The 23,280-nt window shown below is 45.2% G+C and overlaps 1 protein-coding gene across 1 annotated transcript in view; it reads right to left on the minus strand.

Moving 5' to 3' along the window:
• Positions 1–23,168, minus strand: part of LOC118532997 (uncharacterized) — a 541,221-nt gene extending 518,053 nt beyond the window's left edge. Inside the window, exons 1-3 of the mRNA XM_078064053.1 lie at positions 23,079–23,168; positions 20,752–22,191; positions 11,193–11,263 (exon numbers count right to left, since the gene is read on the minus strand). Of these exons, the coding sequence (XP_077920179.1) occupies positions 11,193–11,263; positions 20,752–22,191; positions 23,079–23,168 (1,601 nt within the window). The remainder of the gene's footprint in view (positions 1–11,192; positions 11,264–20,751; positions 22,192–23,078) is intronic.
• Positions 23,169–23,280: the final 112 nt, after the last annotated feature.

A 23,280-nucleotide genomic window follows, 5' to 3' on the forward strand; every position in this document is an offset into this window, starting at 1 on the left:
GCACAATTGGAGACGCCAACCCAAAGGAACGGAGACTTCAGTAGGTCCAAAGCATCAGTCCGGAGATGCCAGACAAACAAACAAGACAAAGGAGGGAGGGGGGCAAGCTCAGTGAAGGGAACAGCTTGTGCACAGGCAGAAAGGCAGAAGAAAACACGTGATTCCTGCAAAGTGAGAGTATAAGTTGATTGACACTTGGCACATGGGCGGGTGCCAGGAGGAAAAAGATGGTAATGGGGAGTCTGAAAAGGAGGCTCTTCTTGTAAGTGCCCACAACAGCTATCTTATTATCTTTTCATTATTTTTACTTAATTTTAAATTTTTATTTTTTTAAATTTATTTTTACCTTTTCATTTGAAGATCAAAGGTCAACATTTATTTTCATTTTTTAAAATTTTTTTTAAAGTTTTATTTATTCAAGTAATCTGTACACCCCATGTGGGGCCTGAACTCATGACCCTGACATCAAAGTAGCATGCTCTTTGGATTAAGCCAGACAGGTGCCCCAGGTCAGCATTTAAAGAGAGAAAGAAAGGAAGAGAAAGGATGAGGAGAGAGGGACTTGAGAGGTGGAAGGAGAGAGAGAATGGGATGGGGGAGAAGGGAGGGGGATGGAGAAAGGGGGGAGGAGGGAGTAGGGGAGGGGGAGGGAGAAGGGGGAGGGAAAGGGGAGGAGGAGGAAGAAGAGGGGAGGGAAAAGGGGAGGAGGAGGGAGAAGAGGGGAGGGAAAAGGGGAGGAGGAGGGAGAAGAGGGGAGGGAAAAGGGGAGGAGGAGGGAGAAGAGGGGAGGGTAAGTGGGAGCGGGAGGGGAGGGAGGGAATGGGGAGGGGGAGGGGGAGGAGGAGGGAGATAATGACAGAGATCTAATAACTCTCCAGATGTTGAATTGGTGATTGCTGGAGCTTACTGATAGAGCAATATAGGACACACCACCATGAGCAATAAAGATTACACTAAGAGGTGAAAGATGTATTTCTGATATCAAGGCTCTTCCATCACAATATATGTGTGTATGTGTATATACACACAACATATAACATACACATGTATATACAACATGATATATAAAGAAACCGAACACAGTAAGGTCTTATGGCCCTGGCAGTGAAGTCATTCCACAGAGTATCCAAGAAACATCCCCCAGGATGCACAAGGCAAAGATGAGTACCAAGGTGGACACTAATGGAAAAGCGGGACACACACAGAATCTGATGGAGGCCAAGGGTCTCTAGACAAAGAAAATCAGATGAGCAAAAGCTGTGAGGACAAAGTGCCCACAACCAACAGCGGAAGTCATGAGATGTTTTGTTGGTAATTTTGAGGGAGTGGAGAAGATGCAGTAGAGGGATGCTCTTAGATGCCACAATATGGTGACAGCAAGAATTAAAGTCAAACAGGGCTGTGGAGCTAAGAACGTGCAGGAAATGTGAACTGGAATCACCTGAGCAAATATTATCACATCACGATCCAGTCTTAGCTTGCAGATCCTGGAGACACAGAGACCCGTATACAAAGAAGGCTGACGTGTGCTTCAGGAACTCAGTGCAACAGACAGATTCCCAGCAGAATCCAGCGCGCACGACTCCACGCACGTGCTGACCTCCGGAGCTTGTCCGGGACACCCCACGAAGGTTACAGAGCAGGTGCCGCTCCCGTGGGGGCTGCAGGGTGGGGGAGGCAGGGGAGGGGCAGACCGGCCGAGGAAGCAAGGGAGCCCCATGTGCGAACAGGGGACGCACAGAAGCACGTGGGCTACGGAAGAGGAGTGAAGCCCTGTGACTGACGCGCTGTGCACGGGGAGCGCCCGCTGCCGCCGGAGACGTGCCCAGGGGTGGCGGATCAAGGCCGACCGCGCACAGTCAGACCACGGGACTGCATGATGACAGCTGAGCTCCCAACCAGGACGTAGCCCGCCGATTCAAAGGACGGGCTTCAGGTTGATGCAGCTCTTTGCTGCTGGCCACTTCCACTGCTAGCTGCATAACCTTGGGAAAGTTAGTCCACTTCAGGAACCTGCAGCTTCTGAATCTCAAAAACAGGGATAAAAGAACCGTCCAGCTCTGGTCCGTGTGGTTGGGAAGATAAATGATGATGTCTAGAGTTTAGTGGCACACCTGGCTCACAGTGGCACTTAGTAAATTGTTCCTAAAATTATGAAAACTGCATACGTTTGGATGAAAAGAAGGAAAGAGGGTTCCAATGTGTTCCGGAGTGCAAGTTCATGTGAGAGGTGCCTGGCAGGGCCCGGCATCGGAGCAGGGAACTGACTCGTGCCAGCACGCAGAAATGGTGTCTCCTACGGTTTAAAGGAACACAAGGAAAAGGCAAGGGATGCCACCCAAAAGGCATTGGCAGGAAGCACACTTCAGGATTTAGGCTACACGTGGATGCATAAAATAACCCAAACAAGGGCTTAAGCAGAATGTCTGCAAAGAAACCATGTACTAAACCAAGAGCGAGAACACAAGATATTTTAAACTCTACAACAATCAGCATGTTAAACTGCATTCAAGGCTCCAATCTCTTAAAATAATTGATCATGTTACACCAAAATATGATCACTAGTTTTTATTTTTTAATTTTTTTAAAAAAGATTTATTTATTTGAGAGAGAAAGAGAGAGCAAGCAGGGGGAGGGGCAGAGGGAGAGGGAGAAGGAGAGAAGTAGACTCCCCACTCAGCACAGATCCAATGACGTGGAGCTCCATCTCAGGACCCTGAGATCATGAGCCGAAATCAAGAGTTGGACTGAGTCACCGAGGTGCCCCACTACTTGTTTTTACTAACACTTTGTTTTTTTAGAGCAGTTTTAGGTTTAGCTTCACGGCAAAACTGAGAGGAAGGTCCGGGGATTTCCCCTGTACACCTGTTCCCCCCAAAAAACCATCACCTCTCCCATTACCAACATGAATATGGTTACAAGTTGATGAACCTACACTGACACATCACACACATCCAAAGTCCACAGTTTCTGTTACCGTTCACTGTGGGTGTTGCAGAGTCTATGGGTTTTGGACAAATATATACTGACATGTATCCACCATTACAATATCCTACAGTCTTCTCACTGCCCTAAAAATCCTATGTGGTACGGCCTATTTACCTCTGTGACCCTCACCCCCAGGCAACCACTGATCTGTTTACTGTCTCCATAGTTTTGCCTTTCCCAGGATGACACAGGCTTGCAATCAAGCAGTTTAGAGCCTTTTCAGGTCAGCTTTCTTCACTGGGTAATATGTGCTGCAAGTTTCCCTGGAGTGAACTCATGTCCTGAGAGCTCATTTCTTTTTGGTGCTGAGTAATATCCCATTGCCTGGATGGGCCACAGTTTATTTAACCACTCACCTACTGAAGGGCACCTTGATTGCTTCCAAGTTTTGGCAGTTATGAATAAAGCTGCTACACACGTTTATGTGCAGGTTTCTGTGCAGACTTAAGTTTTCAGCTCCTCTGGGTAAATATCAAGGAGCACAAGTGCTAGATCATATGGTAAGACTATGTTTAGTTCCGTAAGAAATCATCAAACTGCCTTTCAACGTGGCTGCACCATCTTGCATTCCCACCAGCAGTGAGTGAGACAGTTCCTTGTTGCTCCATCTCCTCCCCAGCATTTGGCGTTGCAATGTTTTGGATTTCACCATTTCTAACAGTTGTGTGGTGGGATCTCCTGATTGTTCTAATTTGCATTTCCCTGAGGACATAAGATGCAGAGCACCTCTTCGTACGCTTGTTTGCCATCTGTACTCTACCAGCTTTAACGGATGGAGATTCCTCGCGAGCGTCACGGGAATATCTGGGCAGATATGAAAGATAAGCAGCTGTGTTTGCAGTCACAAAATTCTGTTCTCCCTACAACTCTGAGCTGAATGGGATTTAAGAGCAGGTGGACCTCCTGCCCAGAGAAGGACATCAATAAAATCAAATACCACCTAGGAGGAGATGCCCCCACCTGCATGGAGTGTGGGAAGCTCCGTGATTTGAAGAGGCTGGGACAGGATATTGTCTTGACAGTTTGGACAAGGACAAACCAACAGCCCTAGTGAGTCACCACATGCTACCACAAATGTTATTGAGCGCTCTCTGAAATCCTGACCTTAGCAGAGCATATGGGTGTATGAAATCCAAAAGAATATTCATGATTATTGTGAGAAAACAGTTATCTAGGAGGAGGAAGCCACATCTCTACCAGGATCTTATCAAAAGGCTGAAGAAACCAATCCTCAGGTCTTCCTTCACTGTAGATTCCCTGTCGAGCCATTTTAAAAAGTGATTCTAGTAAGTCCTCCATTGCAGAAAGGTATACACACTATTAACATCACCAGAGCAGGCAGCTCGGAAAGTGGCAGTTCTCAAAATTAATTTAATATACTGATTTCCTCATCATTTTGAAATGCAGAATTGGTCGTGTCATGGCTATTATACCACAGATCTTACTGAAAAAAGCTTTACTCCTGGGAAGTGTAACAATAGCCAAGATGTGGCTTTTTTCAAAATCACCTCGGAAATGTTTCTTTGGGGGTTCCTGGGTGGCTCATTCAGTTGGGCATCTCACTCCTGATTTTGGCTCAGGTCATGATCTCTGGGTCATGGTGGGATCGAGCCCTATGTCTGGGTCTGCACTCAGCAGGCTGTCTGCATGGAATTCCTTCCCTCCCTCTCTGTCCCTCCCCGCCCCCATTCATACACATATGTGCGAGCTCTCTCTGTCTCTGTCTCTCTCTCCTGCTTAAAAAAAAAATGTTTGCAAAACTAGGAGTGGACAATGGCAGAGCCACTTCTAAAATACATCCTTTTTTGTACATTAAATACTATGAAATATAGAAATAGGGGAACAAAAAAAATAGTGGAACACACAATATTCAGATGGAATGTATCAGACAATTAGACAACTATTCCTCCAAGGCAGCTCATGGGTAATATACTCTTGTTAAAAACTTATACTGGCTTTAAGGGGCGCCTGGCTGGCTCAGCTGGTGGAGCATGCGACTCTTGATCTTGGGGTCATGAGTTCAAGCCTCACGTTGGGCGTAGAGCTTACTTAAAAAAAAAAAATACTACTGCTATATATTACATTTTAAAGTCATGACTGTTTTTCAAACACCAGGAATAGAGTCACCATTATTCTAGTCATATGAAACAGATACCTGCCATTGGTAAATTGTGAAGTGGATTATCTGCAAGATTTTCTTTAAAGGGGATGGTGGAGAGCAGTAGATATCAACTCCCCTTCTTTAAGGCGAAAGGCAAACGAAAGATCTTGGAAGAAAGACCGGGTGGCTCAGTCAAGTGTCTAACGTCAGGGAAACTTTTCTCTAAAATCTGCTTTCCATACAGCAGCATAGTCCCCAATCCCTAATAGTTACACACACTGTTGATGGCCTGGGGGGTCAGAGAGCTTGGCGTGGGTGGGGTTCAGGGGACTGTGAGGTCGCCAAGTGCTTCCTGCGTCACATGCTGGTTTGAGACCCAGAAGGAAGAGTTTCATTCATCTTGCAAACAGGTAAAAACACAGAGCAAAATACCTCAGTGATGTATAGATGATACCAAGATTAAAGGGATTGATTTATCCTTGGAGAAACATCCCCAAAGCGGTCTGTAAACATTACAGATTGTAAAGCGTAGAAGCTGGTGCGGTTATAAAACTTCCCCAGTCCTGCGACAAATGCGTAACTTTATCAGTCTGCACATTACACCAATATAGAGATGACACTGCTTGTGATTAGTAAGCAAAGCCGGTGTCTGGGGGCCATCTGGCGTTTTATGGATAGGCACAACTGAACTCAGCCAGGTGGTTTACACTCCTTTGAACACACACAGGGCAATCAGTAAGTGCTTGGTATTACAAAAAGCACCTTCCTGTTCAGAAGGCCAAGTCCATCTATCACTCGTCTTTTTCTTTATCATGTAGGTCATGCAGTGGCTCAGAAATGGATACCTCCGTGTAAGTAAGACAAGAGGAACATCTAACGGACTCGGGAAGGTGCAGAGTTCATACACTCTGGAGTTGACAACGGAACTGCCTCTTTGGAAAGGACTGTCACAGTTGAGGCACTCTAAGCAGGTGACGTGGCATTAGTAATTCACTTTCATTGTGTATGCCGTTATTTTCATCCAGATAATGAGTCAGAATTTTCTAGGACTACTTAAACCCTTTGCATTAGGTCATCCTTGGTTGATCTCATGATCACATTATTCCAGAAAGTATATCCATGAAGCTTTGGCCATTTCCACATTGAAAGAGATTCCCCACTGGTCAGATTAAGTCAGGATGCACTTTGATGAGTACAACTGTTTCCGCATCCATAGGAGGGTCATTAAAACATATTGATCAATTTGAGCAAAATCAGATTGTGATAAGCTCTCCCTACCTCCCTCATGGTCTCAAGCACCTATAGTTACGTGCTCGATTCTCTCAGAATCCTGAATGAGCTTAAGTGCTCTGTTCATAGAAAATGCTTGGTTTCCATGAGGCTTCACTGTATATTTTCGTGTTAGCCTAAATATCATAGCTCCCTGACTATGTGTTCTCTCCAAGAACACAATTCTTGATGGGATAGTCAAGCTCTTCTTCATTTCATGGTAAGTTATTCATTCACTCAAGGTTTTTTTAATACCCAGTATGGGCTGATTTCTTTGCTAAGTGCTGGGAATGCAAAGCTAAGTAGGACACAGTTTCTGCTCTAGACTAGAGAAAGACTTGCGAAACAGCAATTATAGTACACTGCGGCATGGAGCCTAAGAAAGGATATAGGCATGTGCCCTAAGAATACAGAGGACAGACACCCAGCTTGCCTTGCAAGAATCAGAAGGACTCCTGGATTAAATGTCTCTTTTAATCGTCCCCTTTCCTCAGAAAATGTCTGGGGAAATTTCTTCACCTTTCTTTCTTAAGTAATCATAAGAATGAAATCTTGCCATTTGCAATAACGTGAATGGAGCTAGAGATATTATTCTAAGCAAAATAAGTCAGTCAGACAAACACCGTATGATTTCACTCATATGTGGAATTTAAGAAACAAATGAACACGGGGAAAGAAGAGGCACACCAGGGAGGTGGGGGGGGGGGGTTTGCTGGTGAAAGAGGTAAAGGGGATGAAGAGCACACTCATCATGACGAGCACTGAGTCATGTTTGGAATTGTGGAATCACTACATTGTACACCAGAGACTAACAAAACACGGTACGTTACCTATACTGGTATGTTAAAAAAATTAAATCCACCTCTGACTTTCCTCCATGATCGTACACCAACAAAACTGTGACCCTTCCAGTCTCCTATGCGGTACTGAACTGGATCTTCAGGGCATCATACCATCCCCGCATTCCACAAGCACATACAGTCATTAAGGCTCAGTGACAGGAACTCCTACCATCCTTGGTGTCACTCTGATGGACTTCAACTGAGACACGTTATTTTCCTAGATCTGCCCTTCTGACTGGGTCACCCTATGACAATATGCCCGAGGATGAGACGGTATTCTTACTATTACCATAGCAAAATGCCCACGTGCATGGATCTGTATGTGTACTGAATACAGACTTCTTGTGTACCCTTGAAAAGCCAGACTACAGGCTGGAAAGCATCCTAGCTATTCTGAGGCATGGACTGGGTAATGCTGACCCTAATGCCAAAATCAACTCTGACACGGGCTGAGAAAGACTCAGCTCTTAATTACACTGCATTGCTGCCTGTCAGAGAAACAACAGGTCAGATCTCTTGGTCAGAGTCAAATCTTCTTTTGGTTCGAGGTTTCATAAATGCCGTCATTAGGTATGTTGTGGCCCTGCTGGACCATGTGTGATGTTCAGAAAACCAGGATTGAGACAGTTGATTCAACTGCTGATTTGTTTTCTCAAGTTAATTTTCTAAAAAACAAAGGGCAGTATTCACAAGAAGGTGCTTTCAGAAACTATAAATGATGATCAACTGTTTTCTACATAAATGAATCCGCTGGGATGGGAGACCTCGGTATTGCAAAAATTTTGTTGGCTTACATGGAAACAGAGCCTATTTCTATTTTAAAGAGTTCTTATTATCATAGAAAAATTAAGAAATGCTCTCAGCTTAAGACTCTGAAGAAACATTCTGCTTACCAACAAGATGTTCAACATGACTCTAAAGCAATCTCATATTTGATTCCTTTTAACAGGAAAACAGCCTCCCAAAGCCTCAGTTCCTCATCAGTAGGGGACTATACAATTTATATAATTTTTATAACATATATATAATTTACCATCTAAACGACATTTGAGGGTGAAAGGGGTGGGCTGCCAGGTGGGACAGTGGGCAACACATGTCAATGGGAGGCGTCCTTCGTAAACATACGCTTAGCCCACACATCAGAAGGAAGCTTATTGTTCAGTCCAGCCATTTTGCCCCCTAGCTACACATTAGCATCACCCTGAGAGAAAACACACACACACACACACACACACACACGTACCCACACATACAAACACTTACACGTACAAATACGGATGCGTGCACATCTACATATACTTAAGTCCTAGTCTACATGTACTTAGATGCCTAAGTCCTACAGCAGGCCAATTAAATCTGATTTCCAAAAGTGGATTGAATCTTGGGCAACAGCCATTTTCAAAAGCTCCCCCAAATGATATAAATACGCAGCAGGGTTGAGTTCATAAATACGAACTGGATGACCTCCAGCTCCTAAAATCTGGGATCGTAATTCCTGAGAATGAATTTATAGCACTTGCTGTTGTCAAAGTTTTAGAACCACATGCTCTCATTTCTAGAACACAAAACGTTTAATACCAGTAAGATAATGACCAGCATTTATTGATGAAGGGTTTACAGTTTACAAAACACGTTCTCAACAACATCTTTTTCTTCTCCCTCACATTACCCCCATGAGAGAGTCAGACTGGTGATTATTATTACAGACTTTCTCTGGATGGGGAAATCCAGGCTTAAAAGATCAGCTACGTAGTGACAAGTTACATTCTACAAGCAGCATCCGGAATAATCAAGCCCGGGTCTTGATTCTAAGGGCAGGGGATGGGAGCCGATGTGAGGGAGTCCTCATCCCTACGTCTGAATTCTACCTCTATCATTTACGAGCTTGACGAGCTGGGACAAGTTACTGAACTGCTCCGTATGTTGTCTGCAAAATGAGAATCACACTGATCCGTTCCTTGTCGTGCGCTGTAAGTAGTACATGAGAGTTTACGTGGCAGTCCCTAGCCCTGTGACCAATAAATATTAACGTTATTAGGACTGCTGCTCTAGTCCTCCCCCTCCTCTCACTCCCTCCTCTCCCTTTGCTGCTATAATTACTACCACCAGAACTAATAATCATCCCCGCTACAGGGAGACTAAATGGCCCTTCACAGGGACAAGCTTTTACCCTCTTGCCATAGACTCTGGGAAAACACCAGCGTGAAACATGAACGATCTTTAGAAACGACACTATCAAGTCAGACACCCCAGAAGTGGACCAACACTGAACTCGGGTCATCTCTGTCAGACGCGGCAAACGATCAGACCATAGGCAGGCGCTAAGCCGGCCTCAGACACCTCAGTGACCAGCAGCCTCGGAGACGTGCTGCTGCAATCTGCCTTCCAGAAAGATCTCAGAGACCCGCTGCAAGCAGGGCGGTGGGCTGGCTGTGTCCCAACGCAGCACATGCAGATTTGCTGCCACATGGGAAGTGATGGCCCACTCTTGTCGGGGAAGCTGCCGGCCAAGGCTAGAGCACGGTCACCGGTAGGAGCGTGCGGCCAGGGCTGCCCCAGCAGTTGCCGCTCCACGGCAAGCTTCCCATCAGCCTGTCCTCTCCACCCACTCCTCCGCCAGCTCCCCCGGCTTGTCACACGTGTCCCATCACACTGAGCCCAGAGCACCCCCACACATTCCGAACAACCCTGCCAAGGGCGGCGGGGCTGTGCCCTACACAACTGAGAAACACTGTAAAAGACAGATTCTGAGGAATGGTTTTGTTCCAAAATTCTATTCCTTTATGATTTTCTAAGAGCTTATTTATTTGGAAAGTTCTAAGAAGTTATAAAATACGCTTGACTTGTCTATCTTTCTAATAGAGCCCCTACAACGACAAGTTGAAGGGAAAGAAAGTGATTATGGATCATGTTCCAGTCATGTCATCTTTGTTTTGCAAATTAAATTTGTTATGCCCCATTAGCTCAAAGATATGAACATTTTAATAATTCCAGATCCGTAAATTGCAAGAAAAATGAATTAGATTTTAAAATGCATTCAGTTCCATGGAACTGGGTTCCTTGAGGATATATTTTTCATCTGAACACAGAAAAGGTATTCCAAATGACTACATTCCATTTTCTCCACTTAATTTCATCCTCATTTTCATAGTTCATGCCTATCAACATATTTAAAACGTTGAAAATAATCAAAACCTTCATGACAGACAGTAAAGTATTAGTTTGATCTAGTAATCTCAATGTTTTTAATATTATCAAGGTTAAAAACAGCAAAAATAGAATAGTTTCTACAACACGGTATTCTCTGCTCTTTGCATATATTAACTCATTTGGCTTCAGAAACGTTTAAAAAATTTTTAAGTTTATTTATTTAAGCAATCTCTGTACCCAACGTGGGGCTCAAACTCACGACCCCAAGATCAAGAGTCGCATACTCTACTGACTGAGCCAGCCAGGTACCTCCAGAAACATTTAAAATGTTTTCATTTTAATCATTATCTTGTATATGCTAACAACTATTTTACAGACTATTTGATGTGGTAAGTTAAATGCTTTTAATATTGATATTTTATGGTTTAGGATAATGACAATACAATATTTACACAGTTCTATATAACAAACAGTATTCTATACTCCTTACATGTATCAACTCATGTAGCTTCATACACATTCTATAATTTAGGTGTAATCATCATCCATAATGTATAGATCGGGAATTGAGGAACAGAGAGGTCAAGTAACCTTCCCAAGGTCACACAGTTACAAGTGGTAGAGAGACTGGATTTGAACCAGTCAGCACGAACCAGGAAAAAACAAATGCTGACTTACCTTAAGTCACGGCAATTAAACTTTTAGTCTGTGAGTGTGTGTACGTAGGTACGTGTTTCAGTGCATATGCAAACTGAGTTATTTTAAATCGAACGAATTTGATATAAACAAATGTATCCCAATTTTAAAATCCGACTACGTATGGTCCTTGTCACAGTACTCACCCCAAGTATCTGAGGCAGGTTCGGTATGCCTTGGCCGCCTGGACTCTCCTGTTGGGATGACTCAGGCACTCCTGGAAGTGAGATAATGAATTAGCAAGCTGTCCAAGGTTTAGACCTCTCTGGGTTTAGACCTCAACAAGGATTCTTCAATTGTGCAACAATCATTTTGTCAGTCAGTTGTCAGTAAGCATTCATGGAGTACCTACTGCATGCCATTCCCTCTGCTAAAGGCTGGGGCTTTTCAAAGGGCAGTCTGACTCTTAACAGTCTCCCGAAGCAGCAGGTATTCTCGGCCTTAACTCTAGCCTTGACCATGATACATCCCGATTAAGGCACTTTTTTTTTATATCATATATCTTTATGAAAAACGTATTTTCCCCAACAAAAAATTTGATGAGAAGTGCGAATCTCTTTAATGTCTGGGGTAAGAGAAGACAACTGGACTTCATGTCTGCTTCCTCCTTTCATCTCTTAGGACACTGTTTTCTTTCTCAGTGCCCCACCCACACCCTGGACTTCCACTGCCAGTATTCAGCGTAGAAATCATGCTGCTTTTACAAGTGTCCTGACTCCAGGGACTGGGTGGGGCAGGAACCTCTACCACCCTGTGCCACCTTCCACTCCTGTCTCAATGGCTGGGTGTCATCTCTCTCCCTCATGAGACTGTAGTCTACCTGTCTCATCCATTATTACATCCAGAGGGCCTGCAGAAATGCCAACACACACAACACTCAATGAACGCTGCTGAGTAACTACATTCACAGAACTACAGTCCTAGATTATGGAGACAATTCATAACCTCTTATGCAACCATGTTGACTAAAGCACTTCCTTGAAAGTATGAGCTCTAACAGATGGGTTTTTAAAAAGCTGCTACGTTAACATCATACACGTCCTTGTCTTCGTGCATTTAAACATCTAGCACTGAGGCCCATGGTGTGTCAGAATTTATAAATTCATTAAAACCTAAGTTCAAACAGCTTGGTTATTGAAATTGGTGGGGATGTCCCTGAGGTGGTTACAAAGCCTAGTAGGTAACTAAACATCAATGTCCAATGTAATCTTTTTTCTGCTCTCATTCACAAGTGGGCACTATTACGTGCTAAAATGATACTCACCGGTCTGGGTTACAGATAAGATGTCTGGAAGCCACAGATGCAAATAGGAGTCTTATGTATATTTAATAGTATTAGCTCATTCACTGTATAATCAATTGAGTTACCGTCAGTTATTTGGTTAGGTCATATTTATGGCCTTTTGTATAATGCTTTGTATTAAAATTTGAGATAGAAATCTCCAGAAAGTAAATTATACACTACATTTACCTAGATGGGTGTGTGATACATACATCACACATATTAATTTTATAAGCGTAGTCAATATTTCTCTAAATCTGTACTTGTATTCTCTAGATTTTGCACAATTAAATGTGTGCTTCCTTGGAAACAAGAATACTTTTTAAAAAACTGAATTCTAACAGGAATAAAAACCACCTTGTTTTGTGAAATAATTATTCTCCCTTGAGTGCATTCGTGTATCCACACACGCAGTTTTATAGCTTATTTCCATGGCTTAGGTGTTATTTTCACATTAGCTTTAATTCTGAAAGCTGAAGAATATACTAGTTAATATAGAAATCACCTTATGCTTTTTATTTTTTTTAAGATTTTTTTTTTTCCCAAAGATTTCTTATTTATTTGACACAGAAAGAGAGAAAGAGCCCAAGCAGGGGGAGCACCAGAGGGGGAGAGAGAAGCAGGCTCTCTGCTGAGCAGAGAGCCCGATGCGGGGCTCGATCCCAGGACCTCAAGATCACAACCTGAGCCGAAGGCAGATGCTTAACCGACTGAGCCACCCAGGCGCCTAAAAGATTTATTTGACAGAGAGTTCGTGCACACAGGAGTTGGGGGAGGGGCAAAGGGAGAGTGGGAGAGACTCCTCAAGCAGACTCCCCACTGAGCACGGAGACTGACGCAGGTCTCGATCCCAGGACCCTGAGATCACGACCTGAGCTGAAATCGAGCCGGACTGCTTATCCAACGGAGACACCCAGGTGCCCCACCTAATGCTTATTTTTTAAATTTAACTTTCTTCACTAAAAAAAAAAAAAAAAAAAAAGATAAAAGTGAATTCATAAAGTGGACTTAATAAACTTGTGGCTAGCTGCCACCTCAATGAGCATTTTAAATAAAAATAAACATTAAAAACAGTCCAAACAAGTAACCCTATTCAGGACAGAGTCTAGTTCTTCCACATTTGAAATCAGTAAGTACTCTGCAGAGTACAGGTGAGGAAAGCCAGAGAGGAGGGGGACAAAAAAGACTGCCATTCATCCAACTTATCTGCTTTCCAATGTTTACATATTTAATCTTGTATTGAGATTTCTGTCATGACATCGGTAAGCAACAAGAGTAGCCCTTTCGACACAGCAAGTAGATGACGGAAAAAATGTGAACCCTTTCCGACTCTTCTGTGGAGGTGACGTGGGGCATGGTACAATACGGGGAGGGGAGACTCAGCCGCTTCCAACTGGACTGAGGCCACGTGAAATTGAGACCTCCCTGGAGCTGTGGTTTCTTCCTGGCATTTTCGTCCTCTGTGATGAGCGATGGCCCCTTCTATCAGCCAGCAGGGGGCAGGCTGCAAACAGTAATGGAAAACCAAACACATCTTGAAGATTCCAGGAAGCCTATTTTCCCACGCAGGTCGGATCCATCTGGCATCAATTTCTGTGGGATGATGCACATCATCTTGGAGAATACACAGCCTCTCTTCTGAAAGTCACTCATTAACTAAGGGCAAACACTGCTAAGAATCTGCTGTGCGTAATTGCTACGATCATTTTAATTGAGTTCCTTGAACAAAATCAAGGATGGGAAGGAAGTTTCCTCAACTCTTTGATGGCAGCCAACCAATAACCACGGGGAAATGGAAACTCTAAGAGAGTGGTAACAGTGTTTCAGCAGAGTATATACTAACACCAGCCTGCACCTGCCTGGTGCCGTCAGGGGAGCGTGCGACTCTTGGTCTCGGGGTTGTGAGACTGAGCCCCACGGTGGCTGCAGAGATTACTTAAAAAAATAAAATGAATAATAATAAAAAAAACAGCCTTTGTTTATTAGGTCCTGGCTTTACTAAGAGTATAGCTCTGGGCTCTGATGAACCCGGGTTTTCTTTCCTTTACTCCCCATTGTCCAGATCATCTGGGAAAACGGTCTTAGCATGTCGGTGAGGCCACTTTCTTCACATCCTTCTGCGCATTTATTGTTGAGACTAGATGAGGAATGTATGATTAACAAAGACCCTGGTACACAGGCTCAATAACCGTAAACTGATGATTAACTGTTACTATTTTTTAAAAGATTTTATTTACTTGAGAGAGAGAGAAAGCATGAGAGGGGGGAGGGTCAGAAGGAGCAGCAGACTCCCGGCTGAGCAGGGAGCCCGATGCGGGACTCGATCCCGGGACTCCAGGATCATGACCTGAGCCGAAGGCAGATGCTTAACCAACTGAGCCACCCAGGCGCCCTAACTATTACTATTTTTATGCACAGGACATTTAATCAAGTACAAGAGGCACAGTAGTAGAAAACTTCAGGAGTGCTGGTCCAGCCCATGAGCTTCCAGGCTTTGGCGTTCACCCCTCGTCAGTGATCAATGGTTGGACCAGAGACGGATCCAGATACACGTTGGACCAATTCTATATTCTGTCCACCAGAAAAACAGCTATCCTTTGTGCCATTCGGCTGAACTGAGGGGCTACCATGTCTGGTCACGTGCACCTTGAGAAGCAGAGAAGGCAGATCTCAGGAGAGAGGAAGGCAAATGCAACATGCCAGGTGAGACTCCACAAGAGCCTAGAAATCCAAAGCAGAAGCATGGTTTCTGAAGGCTTCCCGCTTCCTAGTGCCAATCCCCTAGGCTTCCCCTACATTCTAACAATTTTCTTTATCCACATACAATGACTTCTGCTTTTTCTCTCAGCAAACAATGGAATCTTAACTTATGCAAAGAATCTCAGGAACAAATAATTTTTTAAGAGGTAATTACTTTATTATTTCAGTTTTGTAAGTAGGATCCAATAATCAAGACAGTCTCATTTCAGGCAAAGCAGAAAATGTCTTCTCTCCCCTCTTCCTCCAAGATAATATCTGGGTATACAAGAGAGTATTTCTGAGCAGGGCTCACTTGATGGGCCCCAGGCTCAGAAGGACCCACAGTTGGTTTAAAGATCTGCTGTCACCACCTTGAAATTCATAATAATTTTATCTCTGAACTTGAGTTTAAGATTTTTTAAAAAGATTTTTTTTTTAAAGATTTTATGGATATATTTGACAGAGTAAGAGCACAAGCCGGGGGAGCAGCAGGCAGAGGGAGAGGGAGATGCAGACTCCCCGCTGAGTAGGGAGCCTGATGCGGGGCTCGATCCCAGGACCCCGAGATTATGACCTGAGCCGAAGGCAGAGGCTTCACTGACTGAGCCCCCCAGGCACCTCCACAGTTGCTTTTTAAGTGAGATGTGAATCTGTGGCTACTCAAAGGACTACTCTATGTATGAAAAGGTAACTTTCTTAATATGGCACTTCGAAAGTATGTTAAGAGTAGGATCCTGTACCCCAAGGTGAAGAGAGAGAGAGAGAATAAGATCCGGGAAAGAAAGCCTGGTGCTTAAAATGAAAACGTAAGTAGAGCTAAGGGCCCTGGACGGGAAATTTACAAATGTGAAACTAGTATCAGCCAGGGGGTAGGCTTCCCTAGGCAATGGATGTGGTCGGAATGACTCTGAACTCGCCATCTCCTATATTCAGAGAATGAATTCTGTGTTTTCATTATTTTAAATACATGCGCCAATAGGGATCTAGGACAGTTCATCAGAACTTGGGAATTGTGTTCCCTCAGGGAAAACTGCATCAGTCCGTGTAATTCCACAAATGTTACCACACAGTACCATCACATTTTATTAGCTCCTACTCTGTGGCCTGTGCCCTGAACATTCAAGCCATTACAGATCTTGAGATTACAGCTGTCTGTTACACGTCAGGCTGGGTCCTTTTGAAATTTCACTCTGACTTCCATTTCAGACTTCTGACCCATTGTATCTGTTCATTTGGTTGTGTTCCAAATAGGGAACCCATCTGTGTAGCTGGGGATGTCATTTTCATCTTAGAAATTCAGTGAAGATATTGTAAAGAATGTTTCTGAGGGGCGCCTGGATGGCTCAGTCAGTTAAGCGCCTGCCTTCAGCTCAGATCACGATCCCAGGGTCCTGGGATTGAGCCCTGCATCGGGCTCCCTGCTCAGCGGGGAGTCTGCTTCTTCCTCTCCCTCTGCCTCTCCCCACCGCTCATGTGCGTGCACACACTCTCGCTAATAAATGAAATCTTTAAAAAAAAAAAAAAAAAAGAAGAAGAAGAAGAATGTTTTTGAGAGTTTGTGTCAATTGTATATTTATTTACAGTTTTAAAATAAGAAATATAGTAGTGGACACTTACTAAATGGTGACCATATTTTTTTTCAAAATGGTTTAAAATTAGAGATGAAAAGACATCTGGGATCACTTCCTATTCTCCACGTTACAAATATTTACAAGTCTTGAGCTCTTAGAAGCTGGCAAAAACCAAGAAGTATAAGACAGTCCCTGCTCCAAATGAACTCTGAGCACACAGAGTGGAGGCAACCACACGTCTACCAAAATAAAAAGTCATAAATGCTACGGCAACGCCTCATGTACCAACAAAGAGGAAGGTATGGTGAATACTGACAGAAGGTGGCTCAATGTCATCATAAAGGATATAATAAGGCAGCAGAGCCTGATTTAGGCCTTGAAGAATAAGCAGGGCCTAACCGAATAGAAAAACGTGCAAGGACATTCCAGCTGAAAAGAACAGTGAACTAAAGGCAGGAATTTTATCTTAAGATTTATTTTCCCTAATGCCTAGGCCAGTCCTTGTCATATACTAGACACCAAATAAAGTTTAAAGAGTAAGCAAAGGCATAAAGATAAATGATTAGATAAATAATTTCTTTGGAGTTAAGGCCTTGGTCAATGACATGACGGCCTTTTAGAACATTGCTCCTAATGGAAATTATGCTCTTTTTACAATAACCTACGCTACGACACAGCTTCCAGGAAAAGTCGTCATCAAAGAGTTACTGCGAGATTGGTAAGTGGGGAAAGGGTAGCTTTCATTAATTGCTAGGCTTGCTTTTATTTATTTTTTTCTTTCCCAGCTATGAACAAGTTCTCTGCTATAAATAAACAAATATATAGGTCATAGGATTAAGGACTTCTACCATTTTTCAGTAAAATTATAAATATCTAAATATGAACACCAACTACAAATTCTGACCACAGAAAGAACCAAAGTAACAAGGTTCTGAAACCTATGGCGGCCAAACAGCACAACTCAGCACAGAACGAGAGCCTAGTGTTTTATTAACTCACTGCTGAAACCGTGTAGGAAAGATAGGTCTTTGCACAGGGGGTGTTTTGGGATGAGGGGGACCTGGGCTGATAATCTCTGCATCTGTGTGGATGTGGCAAAATTGTTTTAATTCTAAATTTTCACCTATTATATATATATTTTTTCCTTTCATCGTTGTTGCAGAAGTTATACGAGACAATGCGTATGAAGGACTGGCAGGTCAAGGAAGGCCAATAATTGAAGTTGTTATTGATAACGAGATCCCAGTAAATAGGAGTAGATGCTCAGGAAGGGAAGGCATTTTGGCAAATACGAAATAGACTAAAATCTTCATTTTGTCTCCTTGAAATGAGGTGATTAGATAATTGGATGTTTTAGCAATTAGGGTGTTTCTTTTGATAACAGCAACAGTAATGTTTAAATATAGTACTCCACATTAAAAGAGAGTATTTTGGTAAATTTAATGAGGCTGAAGGCACCAAAGCTGACATTCTGTTTATCACTCAACAATTTAACTTCCCTGACATTGACGTTATTTCCCTAATAATCTCTTCCACTGTAAGAAAATCATCTGGAGGATAGCAAGAAGGACGATTTCCATCTACTACACAAACTGTGGAGCAGGACTGTGGCCAGGTCAAGGGGTACACCTGTTCTCCAACACAGTGTGCCAGAGCAGAGGACACGGATTTTCTTCTTCTGCGTTTTTTAAAATATTTAGGACTCTGTAATGCATTTGGTACCCCAACCCCACCACTTGTGTATCAAAGACCTCTTTCCCATAAAATGTATGAAGTATTCAGATTTTGAAAGATGTTCTGTTCTACCTTATGCTTAAGTAGACTATCAACCAAGAATGCCGTAATTAATTCCTTTACAATAGTAGAAGCGCTCAGAAAATCTTTACCATCTCTATTGTTCGATGCAATGTACAGTACATTGGGAATATGTTAAAATAGAATGAAGCTTAAAAATTAAAAAATAAAATGAGCTTATAAATCAATGTTAAATTTAAAAAATGTCTTTCATAGAAGTAACTTGTTCTTTAATTTCTATGCCATGTAAAGAAGACCTATAGATTATTATATATTCCTAGATGCAGCCAACCATAAATAAATCACACTTAAGAATGTCTACTTGGAACAATAAAAAAAAATTAAAAAAAAAAAAAGAATGTCTACTTGGAAACGTTTTCAGATGTTATCAAAGTTCTTTGTTATGCATGCATATATACACACATAATAGAAAAATATATATAAAACATATAATTCATGTATATTTTGAAAAAAATATTTTCCATTTACAAAAGATTCACTTAGGGGCGCCTGGGTGGCTCAGTCGGTTAAGCGAATGCCGTCTGCTCAGGTCAAGATACTGAGATCCCAGGACCCAGCCCCAGGACAGGCTCCTGCTCAGCGGGGAATCTGCTTCTCCCTCTCCCTCTGCCCCTCCCCCTTGCTCACGTGTGCGCACACGCACGTGCACAAGTTCTCTAATAAATTAAAAATCTTAGTATATGTGCTGCCGAAGCGAGCACTCTAATAAATTAAAAATCTTAAAAAAAAAAATTCACTTAGTGTTCCTTTAAATAACTGGTTCTTCTAGCAAATTTCTAGAGAGAGAAAATAGACACAGTGGAAGAAGTACATCTCTTAGTGAGAACTGTCTTGCTTGCTAGATTTAGAAACTTGGTTCTTAACTACCTTCAGAAAGCAAACAGAAAAGGGTGGGTGCAGCGGAGGATTAAGTCAGGGACAACTGCAGCTGCCCCCCCAGGCTCAAGAAATGCCACCACACCTTACCCCAGCTTCTGTCTTTCTCAGACCTGACTCCCGCTAGGCCGCTTTTATTTGGGGCCTGGCTCCCTCCGGGTGGCGGCATTCACTGGTGAATGCTTGTCCTTCCTTGGAGAGAGCGATCCATGGGAAGGGATGCGGCCGCTCTCCCTGGATTCGGCTGGGAAGTTCTACTCCATGACCGCAAATGTGCCTTTCTCTGAATTCTGCGGTGCTTTCAAAACAAGGGAATGCTTCAACTAGGCACAAGGGGCATGCCAACATTGACTGCTATTATATAACCTCCCCTCCCGCCCCGAAAAGGGCACTGCTGCTGTCCTCCGATAGTGTGGCCACATTTCCCTGAAATCAAGATCAGCACCCAAGATTCTAGGAGGAGGTGACAGGGGTGAGGAGTCCCCGGAAAGGAGGGAGGACAGGGGTGCTGCAGGGGCAATGACAGTGTGCCCCACAGAGGTAGTAACATGTGTTAAGGTGGTAAGATGGGAAAACAACAGTCCACACAGAGCAGACTGGAAGAAGAGATCAGACTCAGAAATGTTGAGAGAAGGTCCTGTCCTTGGAGCAGAGGTGTGGCAAATTCCCCTCCCTCCGTACCTTTCTCCCTCTTTATGGAACACACGATAAAATCTCGTGGGAGGATGCTGGGCTCAGGGAAAGGACCGCCAGGTCTAAACAGTCTGTTTTCAGGCCAGGTGTGTCCAGAGTTACGGATTTCCTACTCTCCAGATCAATGCTCACATCCAGCACACCTGTGTGGCTCAGGAACGGCACAGGATCAGGTCTCTGCAACGATCCATCAGCTGTCTCCCTGCCCACCAGAGTGTGCATCCCCGATGGGGAAGAACTGAATTCTCCTCAACTCTAAGCCCTGTGCCAGCTGAGCGTCTGTTATACGATGAAAACTTCATAAATACTGGATAAATGGCTAAATAAATAAACCAGTTCAAAACGAAATTACTAAGGAAAAGAGAAGCAAAAACAAGCAAATGCATTAGTAAAAAAAAAAAAAAAATGTTCCTAAAGAGCAATTAAGTTACTGTACATTCACAAGAGTAATTCACTTAAATCCAACCTCCGAAACATATTGATTGATGACACGCCAAACGTTAGGGCTGGCCCTTCAATTCCAAAAACAAATGTGAATGAATCGGATACTCTTCCTTACCTTAGGGAGCCGAACGTTTCGATGAGCTGCATGTGAACACGATAAGGGGCAGATAAGGGGCAAGAGCACAGACTAATTTTTAAGAGCGAGTTTAAAACGGCAAGAATTAAATTACGCAGCTTTCTGAACACTCTTCCCGTGACACTTACATGTCGTAGAATCTCACTCACCAGCAGTTGTGGTAACAGGGGGTGATCTGATGTCCCGTTCAGCAAAGGCTCTTGTAGTCCTGGTCCCTCCAGGTGGCCCAGTGGTAACAGGGGGTGATCTGATGTCCCGTTCAGCAAAGGCTCTTGTAGTCCTGGTCCCTCCGGGCGGCCCAGTGGTAACAGGGGGTGATCTGATGTCCCGTTCAGCAAAGGCTCTTGTAGTCCTGGTCCCTCCGGGCGGCCCAGTGGTAACAGTGGGTGATCTGATGTCCCGTTCAGCAAAGGCTCTTGTAGTCCTGGTCCCTCCGGGCGGCCCAGTGGTAACAGGGGGTGATCTGATGTCCCGTTCAGCAAAGGCTCTTGTAGTCCTGGTCCCTCCAGGCGGCCCAGTGGTAACAGGGGGTGATCTGATGTCCCGTTCAGCAAAGGCTCTTGTAGTCCTGGTCCCTCCAGGCGGCCCAGTGGTAACAGGGGGTGATCTGATGTCCCGTTCAGCAAAGGCTCTTGTAGTCCTGGTCCCTCCAGGCGGCCCAGTGGTAACAGGGGGTGATCTGATGTCCCGTTCAGCAAAGGCTCTTGTAGTCCTGGTCCCCCCAGGCGGCCCAGTGGTAACAGGGGGTGATCTGATGTCCCGTTCAGCAAAGGCTCTTGTAGTCCTGGTCCCTCCGGGCGGCCCAGTGGTAACAGGGGGTGATCTGATGTCCCGTTCAGCAAAGGCTCTTGTAGTCCTGGTCCCTCCGGGCGGCCCAGTGGTAACAGGGGGTGATCTGCTGTCCCGTTCAGCAAAGGCTCTTGTAGTCCTGGTCCCTCCGGGCGGCCCAGTGGTAACAGTGGGTGATCTGATGTCCCGTTCAGCAAAGGCTCTTGTAGTCCTGGTCCCTCCAGGCGGCCCAGTGGTAACAGGGGGTGATCTGATGTCCCGTTCAGCAAAGGCTCTTGTAGTCCTGGTCCCTCCAGGCGGCCCAGTGGTAACAGGGGGTGATCTGATGTCCCGTTCAGCAAAGGCTCTTGTAGTCCTGGTCCCTCCAGGCGGCCCAGTGGTAACAGGGGGTGATCTGATGTCCCGTTCAGCAAAGGCTCTTGTAGTCCTGGTCCCTCCAGGCGGCCCAGTGGTAACAGGGGGTGATCTGATGTCCCGTTCAGCAAAGGCTCTTGTAGTCCTGGTCCCTCCAGGCGGCCCAGTGGTAACAGGGGGTGATCTGATGTCCCGTTCAGCAAAGGCTCTTGTAGTCCTGGTCCCCCCAGGCGGCCCAGTGGCAATGGCCAAACTGCAGGTTCTGCACCAGGAGATGTGCTAGGAGACCCGGGGTTCTTTCTTTCTAGTACGTGTGCTGGAGGATGCTCGTGGGAGTACCACCCTCTGTTACACAGGACCGTGGGGAGGATGCAGGAGCCCAGGGCTTGTCCTTCCGTATGTCCTCGGCGGACCCTTGCCCTTCTCTTCACTCCATTCCAACGGTGCTAAGGAGTTCGCCCAGTCGTCGTGCCTGGCGTACGCATGAGGGTGTCTTCCCCATCCGCGGCCCCGGAAGGCTACTGATGACAACGAAGCACGCAGTGCCTTCCTCACTCATCACACCCAGGGCCCTGGCTTACAGCTAGCGTGCGCCAGCGCCCAGGGCCTGGCATCCCAAACAGGGACACACACAAGCCCGGCGTACAGGCTATTTGGGGGGCTCGTCCCCTCCCCCTGGAAGGCACGACACGCGCACATTTTCCAGATTCTCCTCCGTGGCTTCGGTCAAGGAAATCTGTCCTGAAACAAGGGGCCCCGGAGAACCTTCAACCAGGAAGTCTGCGACTGACTGATTCCCGCAGGCCTGCTTATGAAGAGCAGACAGGGAAGGGGGCTGACACGGGAGGTCGGCGGGCTTTACGACTTGGCACCAACTCGGGATGTTACCATCCCGTTTTGCAGGTAAGTCACCTGAGAAGCTCAGAGAGGTTAGGCAACCTGCGCAAGGTCACACAGCCTACGGAGCCCGAGGATGCGCATGCGCGCACACACACACACACACACACACACACACACACACACACACACACACACATTCTCTCTGTCTCTCTGAGGTTTCCTACACCCTTAGGGAACAAGCACACGTAGACGCAGAAAACGCTACTAGGCGTCTGGCCACAACCTAGCACGTGAGCCCCGCCCGCGCGGCCACCTGGACCGCCCCCACGGTGGGGAAAAGGACAAAAACCACTTCCGGGAGACGGACGCGAGCAGGGACAAGCGCTTCCGGTGCGCAGCGAATGAGGGTCGTTCAGGGTCAGCAAACTCGCAAGTGAGGGGCCAGCCCGCAGGGGGCGCTAAAACGCGCGGACGGACTAAACCGCATCGCTACGTGTGGAAGACAGCAGGACTCGAGACTAAACTGTTGTCCCTTACCCGCGCCCGGGACAGCCGGGTCAAGCGTCCGCATGTGCGCCGCCATGTTGAGTCCAGTGTTTTAAATAGGGTGGGCGGGGCCTAGCGGAGGCCTGCGTCGGCATGATGACGTCGCAGCCCCGCGCGGGTAGGCCCGCCCCGACCCCTTTCGCGAGACC

This window comes from Halichoerus grypus, chromosome X, assembly GCF_964656455.1.
Source record: "Halichoerus grypus chromosome X, mHalGry1.hap1.1, whole genome shotgun sequence".
NCBI classification, from domain to species: Eukaryota; Metazoa; Chordata; class Mammalia; order Carnivora; family Phocidae; genus Halichoerus; species Halichoerus grypus.